The sequence below is a fragment of the Stegastes partitus genome, unplaced genomic scaffold, assembly GCF_000690725.1.
Source record: "Stegastes partitus isolate 25-593 unplaced genomic scaffold, Stegastes_partitus-1.0.2 Scaffold182, whole genome shotgun sequence".
Classification (NCBI taxonomy): Eukaryota; Metazoa; Chordata; class Actinopteri; family Pomacentridae; genus Stegastes; species Stegastes partitus.
Window position 1 is genome coordinate 310835 of NW_007577913.1, and position 19415 is coordinate 330249.

Consider the following 19415-nt stretch of genomic DNA (forward strand, 5'->3'; position numbering starts at 1 on the left):
TTAAGATCCATATGCAGTCTGCAACATGTTTGTGGTATCAAACTACTTAACTCACAGTGTTTGCGCTCTGCTTTAAACTACTCTGGATCCACCTGTTCAGACGCTGCCGCAGCTTCGGCTTCTTTTAGCTAACTGGATTGAGTGCAGCCTGTGATTCAGTTACTGTGTGAAGCTAATTTACCCATACAGCATTAACTTTTTTCCTATTTCAGATATAAGGACTCTGATTGGCTGTCAAATCCAGGCTCCACCTGTGATTGGCTGCTTCTTGTTTCCGGGGCTCCGCTGTGCACTCACTGACGTTTCTCGGTCTGCTCCGAGACAGACTGGAGAGAATGGCTGCCAGTGGAGGTTAGCAAAAAAATCTTCATTGTTTTGTGTACTACTCAGACTTAAACAGTGCCATTTAAAGTTCTAATTTGTGTGTTTATGTGTTCACCGAGTGTAGCCTTACAGGTCACTTGAAGAAGTCGTGACATGTTGCATTCTCGTTGAAAAGGGTCACGTTCAAAGCGACTCCTCAAAACTGTTGGTTGTCGTTAGCCTGGCTAGGCTGCTAACGTTAGCTGTCTGGCTAACTTTCGGCCGGTTAGCTCGCTACCCACAGCTGATTGTGTAAACAGTTGTTTATGACAAGAGACAAAGGTTTGACAAGTTGTAGTAATAGTTGCTGTTAACAAACTATTGCAGTAGACGTCGCGCTAAATGCTGTCATGTTTTTGTGAGACATGAATGTTACCACTCAAACCTTTGAGGTTTTTATCGCCCTTTATATCTCGCAATGTTGTGTCAAAGAAAACTTGCTAACGTTAGCTTGGTGCCTAGCTGTCTGCTAAAAGTTAAGCTCGCACGTCAACCAGCTAACCCGACCGTGAGCAAACATTCAAACGAGGCATTATCCAGCCTCGCTACTAAATAGTTAGTGTGCCTCAAGTTTGTTTTCAGTCTTATTCGCTAACCAGACAGTTAGTGCAGGCGCCGGGCAATGACACGAGATGTTAGCCAGCTAGCTACCACCTGGCGAGACAGTAGTTTTCTATTCACCCCATTGCGAGTCTTTGTCCTGTCAAGAGTTAGCGTTGCCCAACACGAGGTATTTGTTGGAAAAAGTTTTTGCTCAGTTGAATTTAAGAATATAAGGCGACAGTGAAGCATTGCAGAACACATAATGTTGAGGTGCCACTTGGGTAACTTGACACAACACGTGTGATAAGAAACATGTTTACTTTGCACATGCTACTATATGGAAAGACCATTGAATTTACGAGTGTATAAGGCCCACATGTTGTCCCTGTGTCTTGATGCAGTCCATGAGAAAGTCAGCTAGCTCGGTCTAAAGTTAGAAACAAGCAGATGTAGAAAAAAATCAACACATATAGAATTATTTAAATGAACTTTTAAGTTATTGTGTCTATTTTGAGCTCAAACTAAATACTGTGCTTTTCTCATTTGAAAGCACATGCAGTGGGCAGCATTTATTTAGACTTCATTCATGTCAAAAATGTATAATGCAGGGCAACCTGATAGCCCAGTGGTGAGTGCTCACACCACATGGGTTAAATGCAGGTCCTGTGCACCTGAATGCCAAGTTTAAATTGGCTGGACTTTTACTTTATGTCGTCCTCCTGCTTTCTTGATCCACATTTATGTTCTATATCTACTGCAAAAATGTAATCTCATCTTAACATGGTATTGATTTACGATCGCTGTTGTCGGCATTAAAGTAGGCATCTTTGTGTTTTGTCAAACTCTACCATCTCTGTCATCTTGTGTTCTGTCAAAATATATGACACAGTGCAGGTGTTATCAACTTGTATTTATTTTTCTGTTTTCACGAGACTCCTTTATGTAAGAGTGATTAAATTAAGGAGCAGGAATTACCTTTTGCCAGCTGGTATTTTATGATCCTTTGACTCATCACTTTTCATTTAGTTGTTGTAAAGGAATCTAATGAAGTGTTTCAGTGTGTTTTGTGGTGCGAGTGTCACTTGTAAAGGTGCAACGGTGATATTATGTGTTTCCTCTCTTTGCATTGTGTTGTTTAGAGGTAGGGAAGCTGTTACAAGTACAAAATGGGACTCCTCCAACCACCAACTACAACGGGGTAGATGCTGTTCATGCCTGTAACATCCTTCAGCAGCTGAAAGCCTTGTATGATGAAGCACAGCTCACAGACATCGTCGTAGAAGTGGACCATGGCAAGACTTTCTCATGCCACCGAAATGTTCTTGCAGCAATCAGCCCGTATTTTAGGTATGAAATGCTGGATATGTATGTAAGTGTTTGTTTGCAAATGTTAAGAGGCTAATAGCTGAATAAACTGTTTTGGTTTTAGAGTCAGTTACAGGTTAACTGATGAATTTTATAATATTTTGATTGAATGTCCTTTTGAATTTTTAGCACGATAGTGGATTAATATCATATAATTTGTTTTTTTTACCTTCACCGCCAGGTCCATGTTCACCAGTGGCCTTACAGAGAGCAGTCAGCGTGAGGTCAAAATTGTTGGGGTGGAATCCGAATCCATGCACCTCGTCCTAGACTATGCCTACACATCCAGGGTCACGCTCTCTGAGTCCAATGTCCAGGCCCTGTTCACTGCAGCCAGCATTTTCCAGATTCCTGCTCTGCAGGATCAGTGTGCCCAGTTCATGATCAGCCGGCTTGACCCTCAGAACTGTATAGGGGTCTACATGTTTGCTGATGCGTATGGACACCAGGAACTGAGGGAACGCTCGCAAGATTACATCCGCAAGAAGGTCAGTTTGAACACGAGCACTGGATTGGTTTCTTAACAGTTAGTTTATTTCTGATTTAATCATTATGGCTGCTGCTACTTCATTCCACCAGCATTTTAGTCTGGTCTTGTAATTGTGCATTCTTTGAGACCAGCATGTTTGGCTGCTAAAAACTGAAACATTTTAAATCTTTGTTTTAGTTCTTGTGTGTATCATGGGAGCAAGAGTTCCTCCAGATGACTAAGGAGCAGTTGGTCAGCATTTTGAACAATGACGACCTCAATGTCGAGAAGGAAGAGCATGTCTATGACAGCATTGTCCGTTGGCTGGAGCATGATCTGCCTGGCCGTGAAGCCCACCTAGCTGAGGTTTTTTCCCAATGCATCCGTCTGCCTTTGCTGGATGAGGCCTTTCTCAGTCGAATACCTGCCCCTTTTGCTTGTGCCCTGTCCCTGTCAAAAGACCCTGCTGAGGCCAAAGCTCGCCTCACTGGCACTAATGGCTGCCCACAGCGGCTCGGTATGACTGCTTCTGAGATGGTCATCTGCTTTGATGCTGCTCATAAACACTCAGGTAAGAAGCAGACGGTGCCTTGCCTGGACACAGCCACAGGACGGGTGTTCAAGCTCTGCAAACCACCTAACGATCTCCGGGAGGTCGGTATCTTGGTGTCCTCAGAGAACGACATCTACATCGCCGGCGGGTACCGACCGAGCAACAGCGAGGTGTCCATAGACCATCGAGCGGAGAGTGACTTCTGGCAGTACGAACACGCAGGCAACCGATGGCTTCCACGTGCACCTCTGCTTAGAGCAAGGATAGGATGCAGGCTTGTGCACTGCTGTGGGAAGCTTTATGCACTGGGAGGTCGAGTTTATGAAGGTGACGGGCGAAATGCATTAAAATCAGTCGAGTGCTATGATGCCAGGGACAACTGTTGGACAGCAGTCAGTCCTATGCCAGTGGCCATGGAGTTTCACAGTGCTGTGGAGTATAGAGACCGCATCTATATCCTCCAAGGTGAGATTATTCTGCTGAAGGGAATCACTTTTCTCACTAATTCAAAATGATGTGAAAATATGTACAATTTGGGACATTAACGTCTCTCACAAACTATGTTAAAGCAGCCGTGCGCAGTTCTAAATAACACTTGTTTTTGTTTTCCACAGGTGAATATTTCTTCTGCTTTGATCCCCGGAAGGACTACTGGAGTCATCTGGCCCCAATGAGTGTCCCTCGGAGTCAGGGTCTGGCTGCCTTGTATAAAAACTGCATCTACTACATTGCCGGCATCTGCAGGAACCACCAGCGCACCTTCACTGTGGAGGTCTACGACATTGAGAAGAACACATGGAGCCGCAAGAGAGATCTGCCCTTTGACCAAGCCACAAGCCCGTACATCAAGGCCATGCTGCTGCAGGGCAAGCTGCACCTGTTTGTACGAGCCACACAGGTCGTGGTGGAGGAGCACGTGTTTCGCACCAGCCGCAAGAACTCCCTTTACCAGTATGACGATGACGCAGACGTATGGACCAAAGTCTATGACACACCCGATCGCCTCTGGGATTTGGGTCGCCATTTTGAATGTGTGGTGGCCAAACTTTATCCACAATGTCTACAGAAAGTGCTTTGAGGTAGCTGATTTTTGTGAACCCAATCTATGAGGCGGAGGGAGTAGTGTGGTCCTACCTGCCTTGTGCCTGGTGTTACCTTGGGTTTGCACCACACGGACCATTGTTTTTTGGTTAAGTCTTAAGTCGTTCAACCTTTGGTTTAACATGATCAACATGGGGGTGCTTTTAAAGATTGCAGTATTTTTTTTTTTTTTCTTTTTGTGCAGACAGCACCAACTACCCACACTGAGGCTTGTCTAACAAAACCGTACAATGAATCATAAGTGCAATTATCCTATTTTTTGCTTGTTGTTGAGCCATGTTGTTCTATTTTTTTGTTTTGGATACATGAATAGTTATGGATTTTTACAAATGTTAAGCATGCGAATGAGGGTGTTGGCTAGGTTTCCCTCTGGAGATATGGATGCTATGTCTCAGCATAAAGTGAAAATCTATATATATCTATATATCTGTATAAATAACTATATGAATTATATATTCATACGGGTAAGATGAGTACCTTAGCTCATTAGTAGGTTGCTGGCTCTGAGGTTTGTGTGCGCGCGTGCGTGTGTGTGTGTTTTTTCCTTCCCTATTCTGTGTTCACGCCTCTCTTCAGCTCATTTTATCGACAAGTTTTAATTTGAAGTGTGCTTGTGACGTACATTACCTTAGTGTTTTTAAAGGTTGAAGCTTGTGTGATATTTTTACGGCCCCCCCTCTTCCTTCACAAGCGTCAGTGTGTCAAACAATACACTATGTGTGACTTCCGAGCTATTTTTTTTTTTTTCTTTTTCGTTTGAGATTCCAGTTGAATGGGGGCTCGCACCTCCCGCTCTTTGAGTTGGCATCCATTTTGTGTCACATGCTAAGAACGTTTAAGTGAACTCTTAGAATATTCACTCTCCACATTGGAGAATTAAGGACGGAGTCAAATTTGTGGCAACACTAAGTGGCAAGTTCAGACCAACTAACAGGTTTACCTCAGAAACTTCAGAGATGTTGGATTAGGAGAAAAGGGACATTTCAGGCCGTCGTGTTGATGAAGCATCTGCGCGAGACGCTCGGTTCAGCATTGAGCTCTGAGGTTGTTTTTTTTGACATCAGATTAGAATCATTTGAAAAATGGTCGAAAGATCCTTCCTCTTAAATGCCAAAACGAAAAAAAAAGCATTTGAGGTCTTGATATAGTTGTTGTGGACATTGAACCGAATTTTGTGGTAGCAATAAATCATGGAACTGTGATTAGGCTATATTATGTTGTATTACCTTAGTAAAAGTGCATTAATTGTTTTGTGTGCTTGTGTCTGCTAGTGAAAATCACGGTAGTACCAATAATGATTGTTTGGCTGTTGCATGGGTACAGGCTTGAAGTGATGTGTAATTTAGTGCAGGTAATTTGTGATGCCAATGTGCCTGTGGCTAGAAAAAAGGGGCATCAGAATCAAAAACTGTTCCTCCTGATGAAGAATATCTGATAGTCTTACTCAGCGTTGCACTGAATCACTCTCCACTTCAGCGGTCCTTAACTGCAAACTTTACGAAGCACCCTCTTGAACAAGCAGACTATTTACACGAGCGAGGGTGATCCCGGGTTGTGTGCTAATTCATCTAAACAGCCATGAATCCGTCTTTACACGCCATCACACAGAGGACACAAACTGTTGGTGCTGCTTTTTTTTTTTGTTTGTTGTTTTTTTGACAATCTTGTATAGACGAATGCCACCGCTGAGCGGCGTTCCCTGTCAAAGTGGGACATTTTCAGTGCCGTCAGTTTCCTCATGCAGGTTCCTGTGTCATCTTTGCACTACACATTTCCCTTGTATCTCAACAAAGAGCGCCCCTCTATTGTGTTTAAAAAGGGTTTTTGGTAACCACATAGCAATCATCTAAGAGATTTACATGGAAATTAATACCAGAAGAGTCGCATTCTATAAGGACTTGAGGATATGATTTACTTCTCCAAGAGAAGATCCACTGTTGATGGACTTTAAGCTGATGTTTTTTTTTTTTTTCATTGACCCAGCTTGGACAATGCCCCCCAGAAAGCCCTCATCAAGGGCGAGTGTGGGTCTGAGTTTCATCTACATGTCTACAGATGGCCATTTGAGAACCAGGAACAGAGAACTCTCAGGATTTCTACTGATACACAGTACTGTATTTAAGATTTTTTTTTTTTGTTATGTGTAATATACTGTACTATAGGTTTGCTGTACTTGCACAGTTTTCTAAACTTATCTTCAGTTTCTTTTATAACTTGAAAAAAAAATAGATGTGATTTTTTTTCTTTTTGTTATCTCCAGTGGCTGTTTTTTTTTTCTTTCCTTCCCTTTTTATGTAATTATCTATTTAGTTATGGTAGAGTAATCCTGCTCTGTTGAGGAAAAAAAATGATTACCTGCACAAGTGATGCATTTAGGTTTTTGTTTTTTTTTTCTTTTTCCTGTAGTACAGTAGTTCTTTCTTTGTAACATCTCACTGAAACTAAGCATTACAGATCAAGTAACTCCATTGTTACACCACGTTTCAAACACCAGTCATGTAATACAGCAAGCTATATATGAAAAAAGACAAAAAAAAAAGAAAAGGACAAATTCTGCTTTCTGTGTTGGAGAGTCGGTGGCCGTCATTTCTGGTCATCTCCATGCATCGCTTTTATGGGTGCTATTCCATTGTGTCTCCAATTTCTTTCCTCACTTTTTACTTTGCCGGTTTGTCTGGTTTTTTGGGGGTTTTTCGGGTTATAGTGGTTGTTGAGCTCAACTGTGAAATTCACATTGCACATAATTTGAAAATAAAACTATTAAAAGTGAAGTTTGTTGGTTTTGGCTTTATTACTTTGACATGTATGTGATGTTGTTTTCTTGATGGATCTGTTCTGCATGTAGACGCTCACTGGAGGCTCTTGTGTTTTTTGTCACACTGTTGTCACGCCACAGACAGCACTGTGACCTCCAGGCTCAGAGACGTGACGTTGAGGGGGGAGATCCACAAGTAGTGAAAGCTGTAGAGAAAACCTCCCTCGGGGGGGACAGGCTGTGACACACGTGATCAGGCGTCAAATAAAGAAGCAGACGAACTTGCGTCGCCAACTTTGGCACAGATAAACTGCGGAGGCGCTCACTGGAAGGTAAAGTTGGACTTTTCTAATAAACGCGTTCATGAGACGCTCCGACTTTTACGCACGAAGGCTCGACTGTGGCGCTGCTTTGTTTTCGCTGGTTTCGATCGCTGCGTGGCCACGTGTAGAAGTGTTTCCTCCATTCCGACTCCTCGTGGAAGAGCTGATTGTTAGTCAGGACGAAAAGAAAAAAACTTAAATGTCACAGTGAAAGGCAGCTGTAGGTCGGTGATCGCTGGGTTGATCAGCTGTTGTTGCGATTTAGAGAAGCAGAAGGTGTAGTTAGTGATGCCTCACTGGCGTTAAACGCTGCGTAAAGTAGTTGGATCTGCGCTAGTAAGACATATGTTCCACTTTTTTTAATTGTTATGTTTCATTCGTGGGCTTTAGGGGGCGACGACTCAAGCAGGAGGTGTCAGGGTTTCCCCCCCTCCAGGAAATATTTAGCACCAAACTCTTCATTTCCTGCATTGTCGTGAGTTTTTAAGTTTGTGCCCGTGCGCAATGGTGGAACCGGCTTTTTTTTTCTTTTTTTTAATCATGGGGGCGGCACAATATGTTGTTGATTTGTGTGTTTCTGAGCAAGTTGTTGTCAGATAAATAGTCCTTTGTGGTCACTTATTGTACACAAGGAGTCATACAGTGGAGATAAAAAGGCGTTTCATTTGCATTTCAATTGATTGAAACTGTGGAACTGTTGCTAAAGTTCTTTAATCCTCTAAACCCCAACAAGTTTCTATGGGGTCATGTGTTGTTTTTTTCCCCCCTCTGGTTACAGTTTTACTCACTGTGGGCTCATTTTTCACAGCAAACAAATATATGGAAACCACACAACCATGGCTAGATGTAGAGAGGACTCAAGAAATGTCACTTGTGCAATAACCACAGTTTAATTTCTTTAATGAATTATTTTGCAAAAATTAAAAAAACATGTGCGTGAATTTTTCTGAACAGTTGTGGAATCAGACAGTTTGTATAGGCATGGCACAATGTCTTGTTGATTTATTTATTATTTTTGTTGAGCAAATTGTTGTCATTTTTGTTTGGATTACTCATTTTTATTAAGTGCTTATGGAAGCAAGACTGCCCTGTAGAAGTACACGAGAACTCATGTACAGTTCTTCATGGAACACAACTGGGGCAATTGCTAAAGTTATGCTTTTTGTTTTAAGCCTCTGAACCCCAACCAGTTCCCGTGTCATCTGTCTATTTTGCTTATGTCACATTTTCCTCACTGTGGGCTTGTTTTTATTTACTGCAACAATCTTCCTGCACCTCTATGGAAACAGCAGAGAGAACCCACACATGTTGTTTTGTGCTGTATAAAAAAAGGTATAATTGTCATAAATTCTAAAAAGAATTAATTATTTTGACAAAAGTTGAAAAACAAATGACTCAGCTGGGTGGGGGGAGGATGGCTCTACATACTGTAAATATTTTAGTGCTTATAGATTTAATTTCTGTTCATACTTGTCTTCAGTCTCATCTGTGTAAACGCAGCCTGCGGTTTGGCGTAAAGTCCCTGTAATTTTGTCTCATGATTGTTGGTGGCAGCTGGCTCACTAATGGCTTCATGGTTGTGCCAAGTTGCATAGAAGTTTTAGTTTGTTACAGAACCCGATTAGTGTAAATGGTTTATCTCTTGGCAACATTTTTAAAGAGACACGTAGAATGCAGTGATTTTGGTGAAATATCACAATTTTAAGCCTAGATTGAGTACAGTTCACAGATGGAAGCCAAAGTCACATAGGATTATTTGAAAGACCATGGGAGAGTTAAAAACAGGTCAATTCTTTTTGTTTTGGCAGATTCTAGCTGATAAATGGTGTAGTTGTGCCAAAAAAAAAACCCCAATTTCAAACCTATCGGAAGTTTTGGAGTCAGACTGTTAATCGTTGATGAAGCTCATGAAATAATTGAAATTAAATTAGGATACGAAAACACTTATTCCACCAAGTCAAGACGTCACACTGTGTCCATCCAGCCTTTTGCTTCTTTGGAGAGCTCTTCTTAATAGGTCTGAACAAGAGCTTCAGTTAAATCCACAGCTGAACCGAAATCATACTTATAACAAAACATGAACAGATTCTTTATTTACATATAAAAAATCATGTGCTTTTACACTGTCTATACACTTTTTTTGGGGGAGGGGGCTGGTAAAAGTCATCCAACGACAGTCGCAGACAAAAAGAAAAAGTTCTGCCAGAAAAATAAGCGTTACTGGATATGACTTGAGCCGTGCGAGGACATGTGTAGTCGTCCAACTGGCTTCACTATTGCTTGAGTGGAGAGGCCAGACTTGGCTGGGGCCACCTTGGACCCCCTCTTTGCTCCGCCCCTGTTCCCGCATTAATTTATTGCGGAAATGTCTTGTGTTACGTAAAAGAAAACACTTATTCAAGTAGTATTATTCAGCAATTAATGGAACATTTGCTCTCCTATAAATCAACTTTACTTATTTAATATTATGCCTGCAGAGGCAACTTACATTTAGGCTGGATTAATCTTCCGGCCTCTTTTGTGTTTTTTGTTCGGTAAAGTACCCTCTTCAAAACGAGTGTGCGGCACCTGTTCACGTCGATGAATAATGGATTGATTTGAATGAATTTATAAAACCCTGGGCTTTAATAGCTCGCATGTGTGTCAGCAAGGTTTCCGCTCAGTAATTCTGTTCGCCACAAAGGTTCAGGAGCTGTATGAACGCCTGGGTCATACTTTAGTAGAAGACTTGAGTGCTGAGGAGAAAAAGACCTCTTCCTTCACACATGTTTGCATCTATTCAATGTTATAATTTTACACCTAATTTTTTTTATGTGTTCTAAATATTGAGGGTGATGTATTCTCTGCTGAATCCCCCCCAAAGAATCTTTACTCATAGTACGATATGACACATCTCCATTTGGTGCCAAAAAAAGTAACAGCTCCATTATTTATAGGTCCACTGAGTAATTTATGAACTTCGAAATCACAGTTATTTTAACATTCGCTTGCTTTATTACAGATGAGCTTCATTACTGATGAAAAACAGCTTTTGTGTTTCTCTTCATTATTGCCTGCTCTTGTATTTACAAATTAGTTGAACAAACCTTTCACAGCATCAGGAAACAGTAAAAGCTCTGATTCAGTTGGTGTCTCATCAGTGCCCTTTGAAATCTGGCTAATCTTTTAAATATCTGTTTTTTTAGTCGTTTTGTTGGTTTGAAAACCTCACACATGTTCTACTCCCTGAACAGGATCATGTCCCCTGCTCCAGCAGATGCGTTGGGCTACAAACCCCTGGATGGCGGTTGGGGCTGGATGGTGGTGTTCGGGGCCCACATTTCCATTGGATTTGCTTACTCAACACCCAAAGCCCTTTCCATTTTCTTCAAGGATATCCAAGAGGACTTAGGGGCCAGCTCCAGCGAAATAGCGTGGATTTCCTCCATCATGCTGGCTGTAATGTATGCAGGCGGTGAGTCGATCCGGTCACACATTTGGTTGGTTCATATGGAATAATAGATTCTTTTATCAGTAGCTTCCCCTGTGAACAATTTAGCAATGAAGGATCTTTCACGGATGAGTTGTTTTTATTATTTTATTAACCAGGAACACGTGTCAATAATGTGCTTCTTAAATTTGTTGTTGAACTGAGACTATTTCACACTGCAACATCAATACTGGTAGCAGTTAAACCAAGGCACAGATTTACAGTTCCCTTCTAATTACATTGATTTTTTGTTTAGCCAATCTTTAGTCTCCATAAATATGTGTGTGTTTCCTGATACAACAACACATTGTTCAGTCTAATTTACAGTTAATAATGTGCTCTTAAGGTGGGCACAGTGAAAACATGCTTCATGTGGCCCTAAAAAGACACCTAAATAAACCACAGATTCAAACTATAGCGCTCTCAGTTCATATTTTTCTAATCTGAACATTTCTTTCATCTTTGTGATTACCACAATTTCCATACGATTGAGCGCACCTGAATATAAGCCGCACCCACTAACTTTAAAACGTTGTAACATAAGATTTTAAACTTTTAGTATACTTTTCAGTCACATACACAAATATGTACCGTAAATGCTTTTTTTCCCCCAACCTACCAGGAAAAGTCATAGATCGCTATCTTCCTCCTGCGCACTAAAACCACTGAAGTCGTCTTCTTCAGTGTCGGAGTTGAACAGCCTCAGAACGACTTCCTCACACACTTCCTCAGTCTCTCTTTCGCTCTCAATGTCACTTACGTCTCGAGGCAAATTCGTAAAACTAGTAAAAATCCATAAATTAGCCGCATCATTGTTTAAGCCGCAGTGTTCAAAGCGTGTGAAGAAAGTGGCGGCTTATAGTCTGGGATTTACGGTAGATTAAATTTTGATATTGCTCAGCTATCAGGAATATGGTTGTCAGAAATGAATGTACGTCAAAATGTAATTTAAAGAAAAAAGACACCTGAAATAATGACTTATCTAGAATCCATATGAGCAATCTGATGAAATGAATGTATTTTTTTCCAAACGGATATTTTCTAGTTGGGACAGTTTTATTTTCTCGTGGTTGAACCATGTAATGGCACCGATGTCTCCAAGCGATCTCAACCATGTGTTTAGCATTGCTGTTCTGCAGTGTCTTAATCATCAGCTGACAAACACTGATGCAGCCGTGACAAGCTAAGATCAGCAGATATGCTACATCAATAAGCCAACCGGTTCAATACAACAACCTGAGCTGCTTGGAATTCCAAGTGGTAATCACATGTTCTGTAGTCAGCACCTTTTACACTTTACACAGCCGCAGAATGCATTTTGTATTGGCTGGACAATAACAGCCTGCAGGCTAACCAGGCTGAACACTTTTTTTCTTTCTCTTGTTCCTTTGTATTGTATTGTATTGTGCTCCTGCAGGGCTTTCACACATCAAGTATAACTTCAAGAACTGGCACTGATGATGGTCTGCTGATCAAACCCTCTTGAAAGCGCCTTACGTCTCCTGTTGAAAGTTGTACTTGAACAGATCAGAAAGAGTACAAAGAATACTTAACAACCAGCAGACTGCAGATACGCTCAGTGTTTGCAACGACTGTGGTGCTTATTTGTACACGTAAAACAGCATTACGGCCAAACTATGAAGAAGAACATCCAGATTTCATAGCAAATGGGGGAAAACATCCTTTAAGTTCTGCATTTTCTACAAGCTTTTGTGTGGTTGTACTGTCCATTCATTTGGACGGATGGATAACTGATAAATTGACTTCACATGAGTGACTGAAATAGCTGTAGGCTGCCTAATAGGAGGGATGTTGCCAGTGTGTATTACTCACCTGACTTAAATTTAAGTACCCTCACCAATTAGTTGCTGTTGCTTTTCCTATTCAATGCTCAGGTTCATAAGGAATATATTTACAAAGCTTCACTGCTGTCGCGTTATATCTCCAACCAGGAACTAGTAACTGCAGTAACTCACACCTTCAAACTACTTTTGTATGGTGGTTTTCATCATTTTTGGCTTTTTAAACTGAGTCATCCTTACACAATACTCGAAAATGTATTTTAGTGGCTGAAACAAATATCCCTGTAATGTTTAGTTTAAAGGAGATGAGTTGTGGAGAGAGCAAGAGACATGTAGTCTTCTACCAACATTAAAAAACTACTTGTCCCGTTAAATAGAGCATACTGTTGATGGTTCAGTGGTGAATTTGTTGCATTAGGAGAACAGTGAGTTTGTATAATGAAAGAGGATGATCTGCAGTTTAAGAGTAGGAGCTGAAAGATATGCAAAAAAAATTCATATTGTGATTATTTTTGAAAGATGTCGCAGTATCTTAACAATTCTGATGGAATCATTGTTTTTACTGATGATAGGATTTTTGCAGCAGTCTTTTCCAAACATGCATGTTTCCCTACCTTAATACAATATGATTTTCAGGCTGGGACATCACCGTAGCACCACAATGCTTCATTTATAATAATAGTTTGTGACACATTTTAGCTTTATTAGAAAATCGCACATCCTGTAATTTGGATATTTCGATTCATCATTTAGTCCAAGAAGTCGCGCCAAAGCTTCCACAATAAGTGAAGCAAGTCTTTTTTTCACAACGTGCGCCCCATCTTCATAATATAGGTATTTGTGTCATCGGTGGATGACACAGAAAGTCTTGTAAAGGATTTACACGAGTTCATCAGTAGTTGTTTTCAAGGTTACCGGACAGCAGGGTATGTGACTCACCTGCACTCAACTCAGGGAGGCCTAACTGGTGAAATATTCCCCTCCACCGTGGCTCAGGCACAGGGCTTTATCATATTGTCCTTGGCAAGGCTTCAGCAATGTCACCCAGTGGAGGAGAGAGACAGGGGGAATATATCAGAGGAAGGTTCGGCACACTGGGGTCTGACACCAGGCCCCCATGGGAGAGACATGACAGCCTTTTCAGAAAACCTCTGACACAAGGAGTCCGAATGATAAACTTATAATGGAAATGGAAATGGTGGTAGTACGAGAAATGCCCTATTGTGACACAGAGACAGTGAGAAAGATGATCTATCTTTGACCCCCGCTGGCATCTGGTTAACTGTATAAACAGCGGGATGGATATTTTTATTTCATGCACTGGAAATACAGTTTTGAGGTATAATGCTTTACATTTGCTCAGCAGAAGCGACAAAAAATACATTTTTACTAATTTTGTGCATGCATAATGTACGTGTGTTTGCACTGAAATAGTTTTTAGTGTAGTGTTTTAAGCTAATTCAGTTTAAAAACATAAGTTACTTTGCTGTGTTGAAAAGGTGAATTAACTGCAGTCAAAGTCAAATTATAAATCTAAACTGTTAAAGTTCAATAAACTTAAGATATTTAGTCGAATCAATTATTTTGTTTCAGTCAAATCATTACAGACATCTCCTTTTCTTTTCACGGTTTAAAAACGTTCTTCAGCTGACATGGAAAATTTACGGTCGCAAATATTAGAGCCTGTTTACACCAGAGTCGGTACAAAAACAACCTGCAAGCTGCTCTGTATAACAGGGTGATAAATAATACAGTCAACAGGGCTAACTGCAACGCTACCCGTCATCACGATATGATCAGAATGATTTGTATTATTATGACGAAAAAACAAAACAATCATGACCAAATGTAACATGGATCAAACTGGCTCGTGAGCATGTTTCTTTTTTTTTTTTTTGCTTTTATCAGAATATTTATAAGCATATCAAAATGACACATTCATTTTTCCAACCCCATTCATCTGCAGCTGAGTGTCCCTGACCCACACTGAAGCGCTGAACACCCACCGAACACAAACTTTAACGGCCATGAACTAACAGTAACAGTCTGTAGCAGCACCGTCTTACCTTGTTTCTGCTGCTGTTGCGGAGCTAAACCATCCACAGCTAACAGTCACTCATGCTCTCTGAGATAACCATGGCTTTTCTATATGTGAATAATAATAATGATGATAGAAATCTTTCATGGCTGGCTGTAGCAAACATAAATACACAAATATCTTTACTTTTGCATGAATTTAAAAATCTACTTTTGTTCACACAGATTCTATTTGCTAAAATAATTGCAGCTTTTTGTCACATTTAATCATCAGCCAAGGTAAACATGCTCTCCAAGAACAGTAGGTATCTACCAAACATGTGCTCCGCTTTCTGCTTTTCATTCATCACCATCCGCACATCCAACATTTTCTGGAAAAGCAGCCGCACGTTCAGTAATCGTGGCAGCCTTGAGTGACGCTCCTCTCGAATTTCTACATGATTTGTATAAATTCAATATATATGTGGAAACAACTGGTATTAATAGCAATCAGAATGTGGAAGTTTTCATCATGGCATGCCGCAGAGAGTCTGCTGGTGCAATGTCACTCTTCCAGGCAAGGTTATGAGTGAAGGAAAGGGTGACAGCATATAAAAGGCTGTTTAATTGCTGATTGATCACTGAGTGTAGTATTTTACATTATCAGGGGAAAGTATAATGAGTTGCCGGGTTACTTTGCGGCGGACGCAAAAGTGTGGAGGTGTTCCATCACCCGGTGTGATGTCCTTTTACCCTTGGTTTATATGTATCATATTAACTTACCTGAAAGTAGTAGGCAAGTTAATTGCTAAAACAGTTAATACATAGGACATAATCAGCCGCTTGTTCTTTGTCCTTCTCGTCTTTTTCTGCAGGACCGGTGAGCAGTATGCTGGTCACTCGCTTTGGAAGCCGACCAGTCGTCATAACGGGCGGTTTGATGTGTGGAGTTTCTATGACAACCGCATCTTTTGGGAGCTCCATCGTTTATCTCTACTTTTGCATTGGTATCATCGGAGGTACAGTCATTTGATGTTCTTTAAATATTTTCCTTTCTTTCCAATATTTTGTTTCACTGCTTCCTGAAAAGTTTGAGGCAGATTGATTTGGGAGCTTATTGAACTAAGAAGATTTCACGCGATAAATCCCAGACTTGTTTACCTTTTTTGCTTACTGCTCCCATCAGCCTTGGTTAAGCCCCTCTGCGGCTGGGAGGTTGGCAATCAGCATCTTTTCCCATCCTTTCAGAATCTCTTGGTTCAGATCTGCTTCCCTTAACTGGGCTGCCGTGCTGTTCGTCAGAGCCCTGGGCGTCTGCCCCGGCTCCTGGGGTGCAGTTGGAGCACCAAGGGGACCAGGACCAGGACAGTAATTAAGACAGAGCCATCTCTGATCCCAGAGAGCATGGTCTTCCATGGCCCTCTGTACTCTCCCGTAGGCTCCAATCATGGTCGTCACATGGGGGCTCTCTGCCACCCTACGAGGCTCATTACCCTGCCAAGGGCTCCCGTGAAGGATTAATAGGCCCAGCAAGTGGTCGGGCCATGGTTGGTGCCCGGGGGCATGTGGGCGCCCTGCTCTGTTCCCCTGTGCCCTGGCACACTGACACATAGGCATCAGGCACTTTTACCCAGCAGGCATGCAGACAAATGCTTACATATTCACAAATACCTGCACATTCAAAAATGATCATTTAATAGAAAAGCACCCCAAACACAGTGAAGGACTTTTCATAACTTCTTTTTCTAGAATGTGAATGCAGTTTATTTTTTTCTGCGGTGTTCCAACAATTATGCTGCTAGTGAGGGATGATGAACTTGTCGTTGTACTGCTGAATCCTTCTGGTTGTTTGGAGAACCTTTACGCAAATTTAAATGCAGGGCACCAAGGGAATGAATTAAATGCCTTTGGACATTGCTCATGGTAACAAAGGGTAAAGGTTCCGTAGTTTTCTTGTGTCCTCAAGCCTCAACTTGTACAGTGTGGGAGGCCAAGTCTGGCCTTATTGACAGTACAGTAAGTGGACTAATATACAATAAATTGCCACGTTTTGATACTTGATCTTTGGATTGCCAAAGACTTTATGAGTTGTTAAGAAATCTGAAATGTTGTCTTGACCCTTGGATAAGTTTTCCAACACAGAAACTATCCTCTCCAGTGCTTCGAGTTACTTGTTATGGCTACATTGTCTTACAATAGTAATTCAGTAACTCATAAATGCAGAAAAAGCAAAAAGAAAAGAGATTGTTGCTGGGTTTCTCATTATGGAAGAAAAATGGAAGAAAAACATTGCTGAAATACACTTTTTCTATAAAACATCATAGAGTAATGCCCTGTTTGTACTTCAAATAGAGAAAAAAAAACAAAAAAAAAATCCATGAGCTTTCCTATGGATCGAGAGAAGAAGAATAAATTGACATTGGAAGGAGAGAAGGAGAGCATCCTAACCATGTAGCTGTAGCTCTTCATCTTCTTCAAAATAAGGTGCTATTAAATTAAAATTTTCTGGGTAGAAAGGCAAGAGAGTGAATGTATTACCCAGGCTCCCTAATTTATTTCTACTTGAATGGAGAAATTATTTCTGAAAGAATTCCAGCATTCTGTAATGAGATTTTAGCTGGCAAAAGTGAAATGAGATGGAACCTTAATGAGCACCAAGCAGAATCACTCTTAATTTAATTTAGTAAGTACCCTTTGGAGTTCAGCTTTAGTGAGGTTTTCTTACTGGAGGTTTTTAAAATGTGACTGTTGTCTTTTTATTGTTTCTCTCTATACAGGTTGTGGACTCTCCTTAAACTTGAATGCATCCCTTACCATTATCAGTAAATATTTTCTAGCCAAACGTCCTCTCGCCAATGGACTGGCCATGGCTGGGAGTCCAGTGTTTCTTTGTTTCCTGGCCCCAGTTAACCAATATCTACTGGGCCAATTTGGCTGGAGAGGAAGTCTGCTTATCCTCGGGGGCATGATGCTCAACTGTTGTGTTGCTGGGGCCCTGATGAGGCCTGTCACTCCACTTTGTAGACCGTCCTCTTGTGCACCACCGAAGAAAGTGGAACAACCAGATAAGCAGAACACAAAGATAAAACGAAGCTTTGTGAAGAACTTAAAGACGTTTTTGGATATTTCCTTTTTCAAGGATAGAGGATTCGTGATTTACCTCATAGGAAACGTGATGTTCATCTTTGGTGCCTATGCGCCCATTGTGTTCCTCTCGGCGTATGCCATTAACCAAGGCGTAGAGAAGTACTCCGCCGCCTATCTCCTCTCTATTATGGGCTTTGTTGACATGTTTGTTCGTCCTGGAACCGGCTTGATAGCCAACAGCAAGTGGATCAGGCCCAGAATCCAGTACTTCTTCAGCTTTGCCATGGTTTTCCAGGGTACGTGCCACTTACTGTGCCCTCTGATTAAGAGCTACGCCTTCCTGGTGGTCTACGCAGTGTTTTTCGGCATAGGCTTTGGCATGGTTTTCGCCCTGATATTCGAATGCCTCATGGACCTGATGGGAAACGAACGCTTCCCCAGTGCTGTTGGACTGGTCACCATTATAGAGTGCGTCCCCATGCTCCTGGGACCACCTGCTGCAGGTAACGCACCCTGAACACAAACAATCCACTCAAACATGGCAGCCTTAGTGTGATAAACAATACCACTTAATTAACATATAATTAACATATAAAAAGTGCTTATCTGTCTATTGATTCATGAATCTGATTAGTCATGGTATGTGCCCACTGGATGTGAATGCTTCCCATTCATCGTCTATGTAAGCAGCCATGAAACGCATTCTGTTAGTGTTGCGATGCGTTTCGAAAGACGGAGCAACATATTGCCTGCTCCTCATTTGCATAAAGTTAAGGTCTCGGCTGCTTAATGCAAATCGGGGTGTGCAGTCATAACTCAAGGACTCTGTAAACCTCCAAAAAACTTTCATACGGGGTGAAGCCTGTTGGTGGGGGTTTCTTGATCCTCCTGCTTCTCAACATCTGATGCCTGGTGAGCGTACAACTGGGCAGTTTCACAACAGATGACCGACATGTGCTCTTCAACAAGAATCCAACACAAGCTTCACCCACAAACGTCGGCTGCACCTGATTGGACAAATGCTTCACTTGTCGGCTGACTGCTCCTGGTTATAACATCAGACCAACATGGCGGCTCATTTGGGAACTTTCACTTATATAGCGAAAGGAGTTCACCGAAACGAAAAGATTTGAATCCAGAAATTAGCAATGCACTTGCGGAATGTGTAGTCATTTGGGATCTGCAAATGTTAGTTTAAAAACTATGCTAGAGTTTCCAGAGGTGTTTAAAGGCAATCAGAGCTGAACTTTAAGCAAATGAGGAGCAGGCAAAGTGATGCTCTGTCTCTTGAAACACATCGCAACGCTGCCAGAAGGCCTTTCATGGCCGCTTACGTAGACAATAAATGGGAAACCTTGTTGGAAATTCTGTTGAAGAGCATCTGTCAATCATCTGTTGTGACACTACCTAGTTCAGGGGTGGGCAATCCTGGTCCTCGAGGACCACAATCCTGCATGTTTTAGACGTTTCCCTCTTCCAACACACCTGATTCAAATGATCAGGATCGTTATCAGGCTTCTGCAGAGCTTGATGATGAGCTGATCATTTGAATCAGGTGTGTTGGAAGAG

General features: G+C 41.5%; 2 protein-coding genes across 2 annotated transcripts in view; both read left to right on the forward strand.

Annotated features, from left to right (window-relative positions):
* The first annotated feature begins 335 nt into the window (after nucleotides 1–335).
* kbtbd8 (kelch repeat and BTB (POZ) domain containing 8) lies at nucleotides 336–7165 on the forward strand. Its single transcript, XM_008280124.1, has 5 exons — nucleotides 336–351; nucleotides 2046–2253; nucleotides 2453–2759; nucleotides 2939–3758; nucleotides 3908–7165. The coding sequence occupies exons 1-5, from the start codon at nucleotides 336–338 to the stop codon at nucleotides 4369–4371; spliced, it is 1815 nt and encodes a 604-aa protein (XP_008278346.1). The 3' UTR covers nucleotides 4372–7165.
* Nucleotides 7166–10685: 3520 nt separating this feature from the next.
* The window catches only part of LOC103356075 (monocarboxylate transporter 2-like), a 16331-nt gene continuing 7601 nt past the window's right edge, over nucleotides 10686–19415 (forward strand). The window contains exons 1-3 of the mRNA XM_008280125.1: nucleotides 10686–10926; nucleotides 15635–15778; nucleotides 17537–18349. Coding sequence (XP_008278347.1) covers nucleotides 10686–10926; nucleotides 15635–15778; nucleotides 17537–18349 — 1198 coding nt within the window. The remainder of the gene's footprint in view (nucleotides 10927–15634; nucleotides 15779–17536; nucleotides 18350–19415) is intronic.

Bases quoted from the DNA above. Each gene is read 5' to 3' on its own strand.
- kbtbd8 (XM_008280124.1), top strand. The intron at 2,760-2,938 runs GTCAGTTTGAAC...TCTTTGTTTTAG, and splicing joins AAGATTACATCCGCAAGAAG to TTCTTGTGTGTATCATGGGA. The intron at 3,759-3,907 runs GTGAGATTATTC...TGTTTTCCACAG, and splicing joins CCGCATCTATATCCTCCAAG to GTGAATATTTCTTCTGCTTT.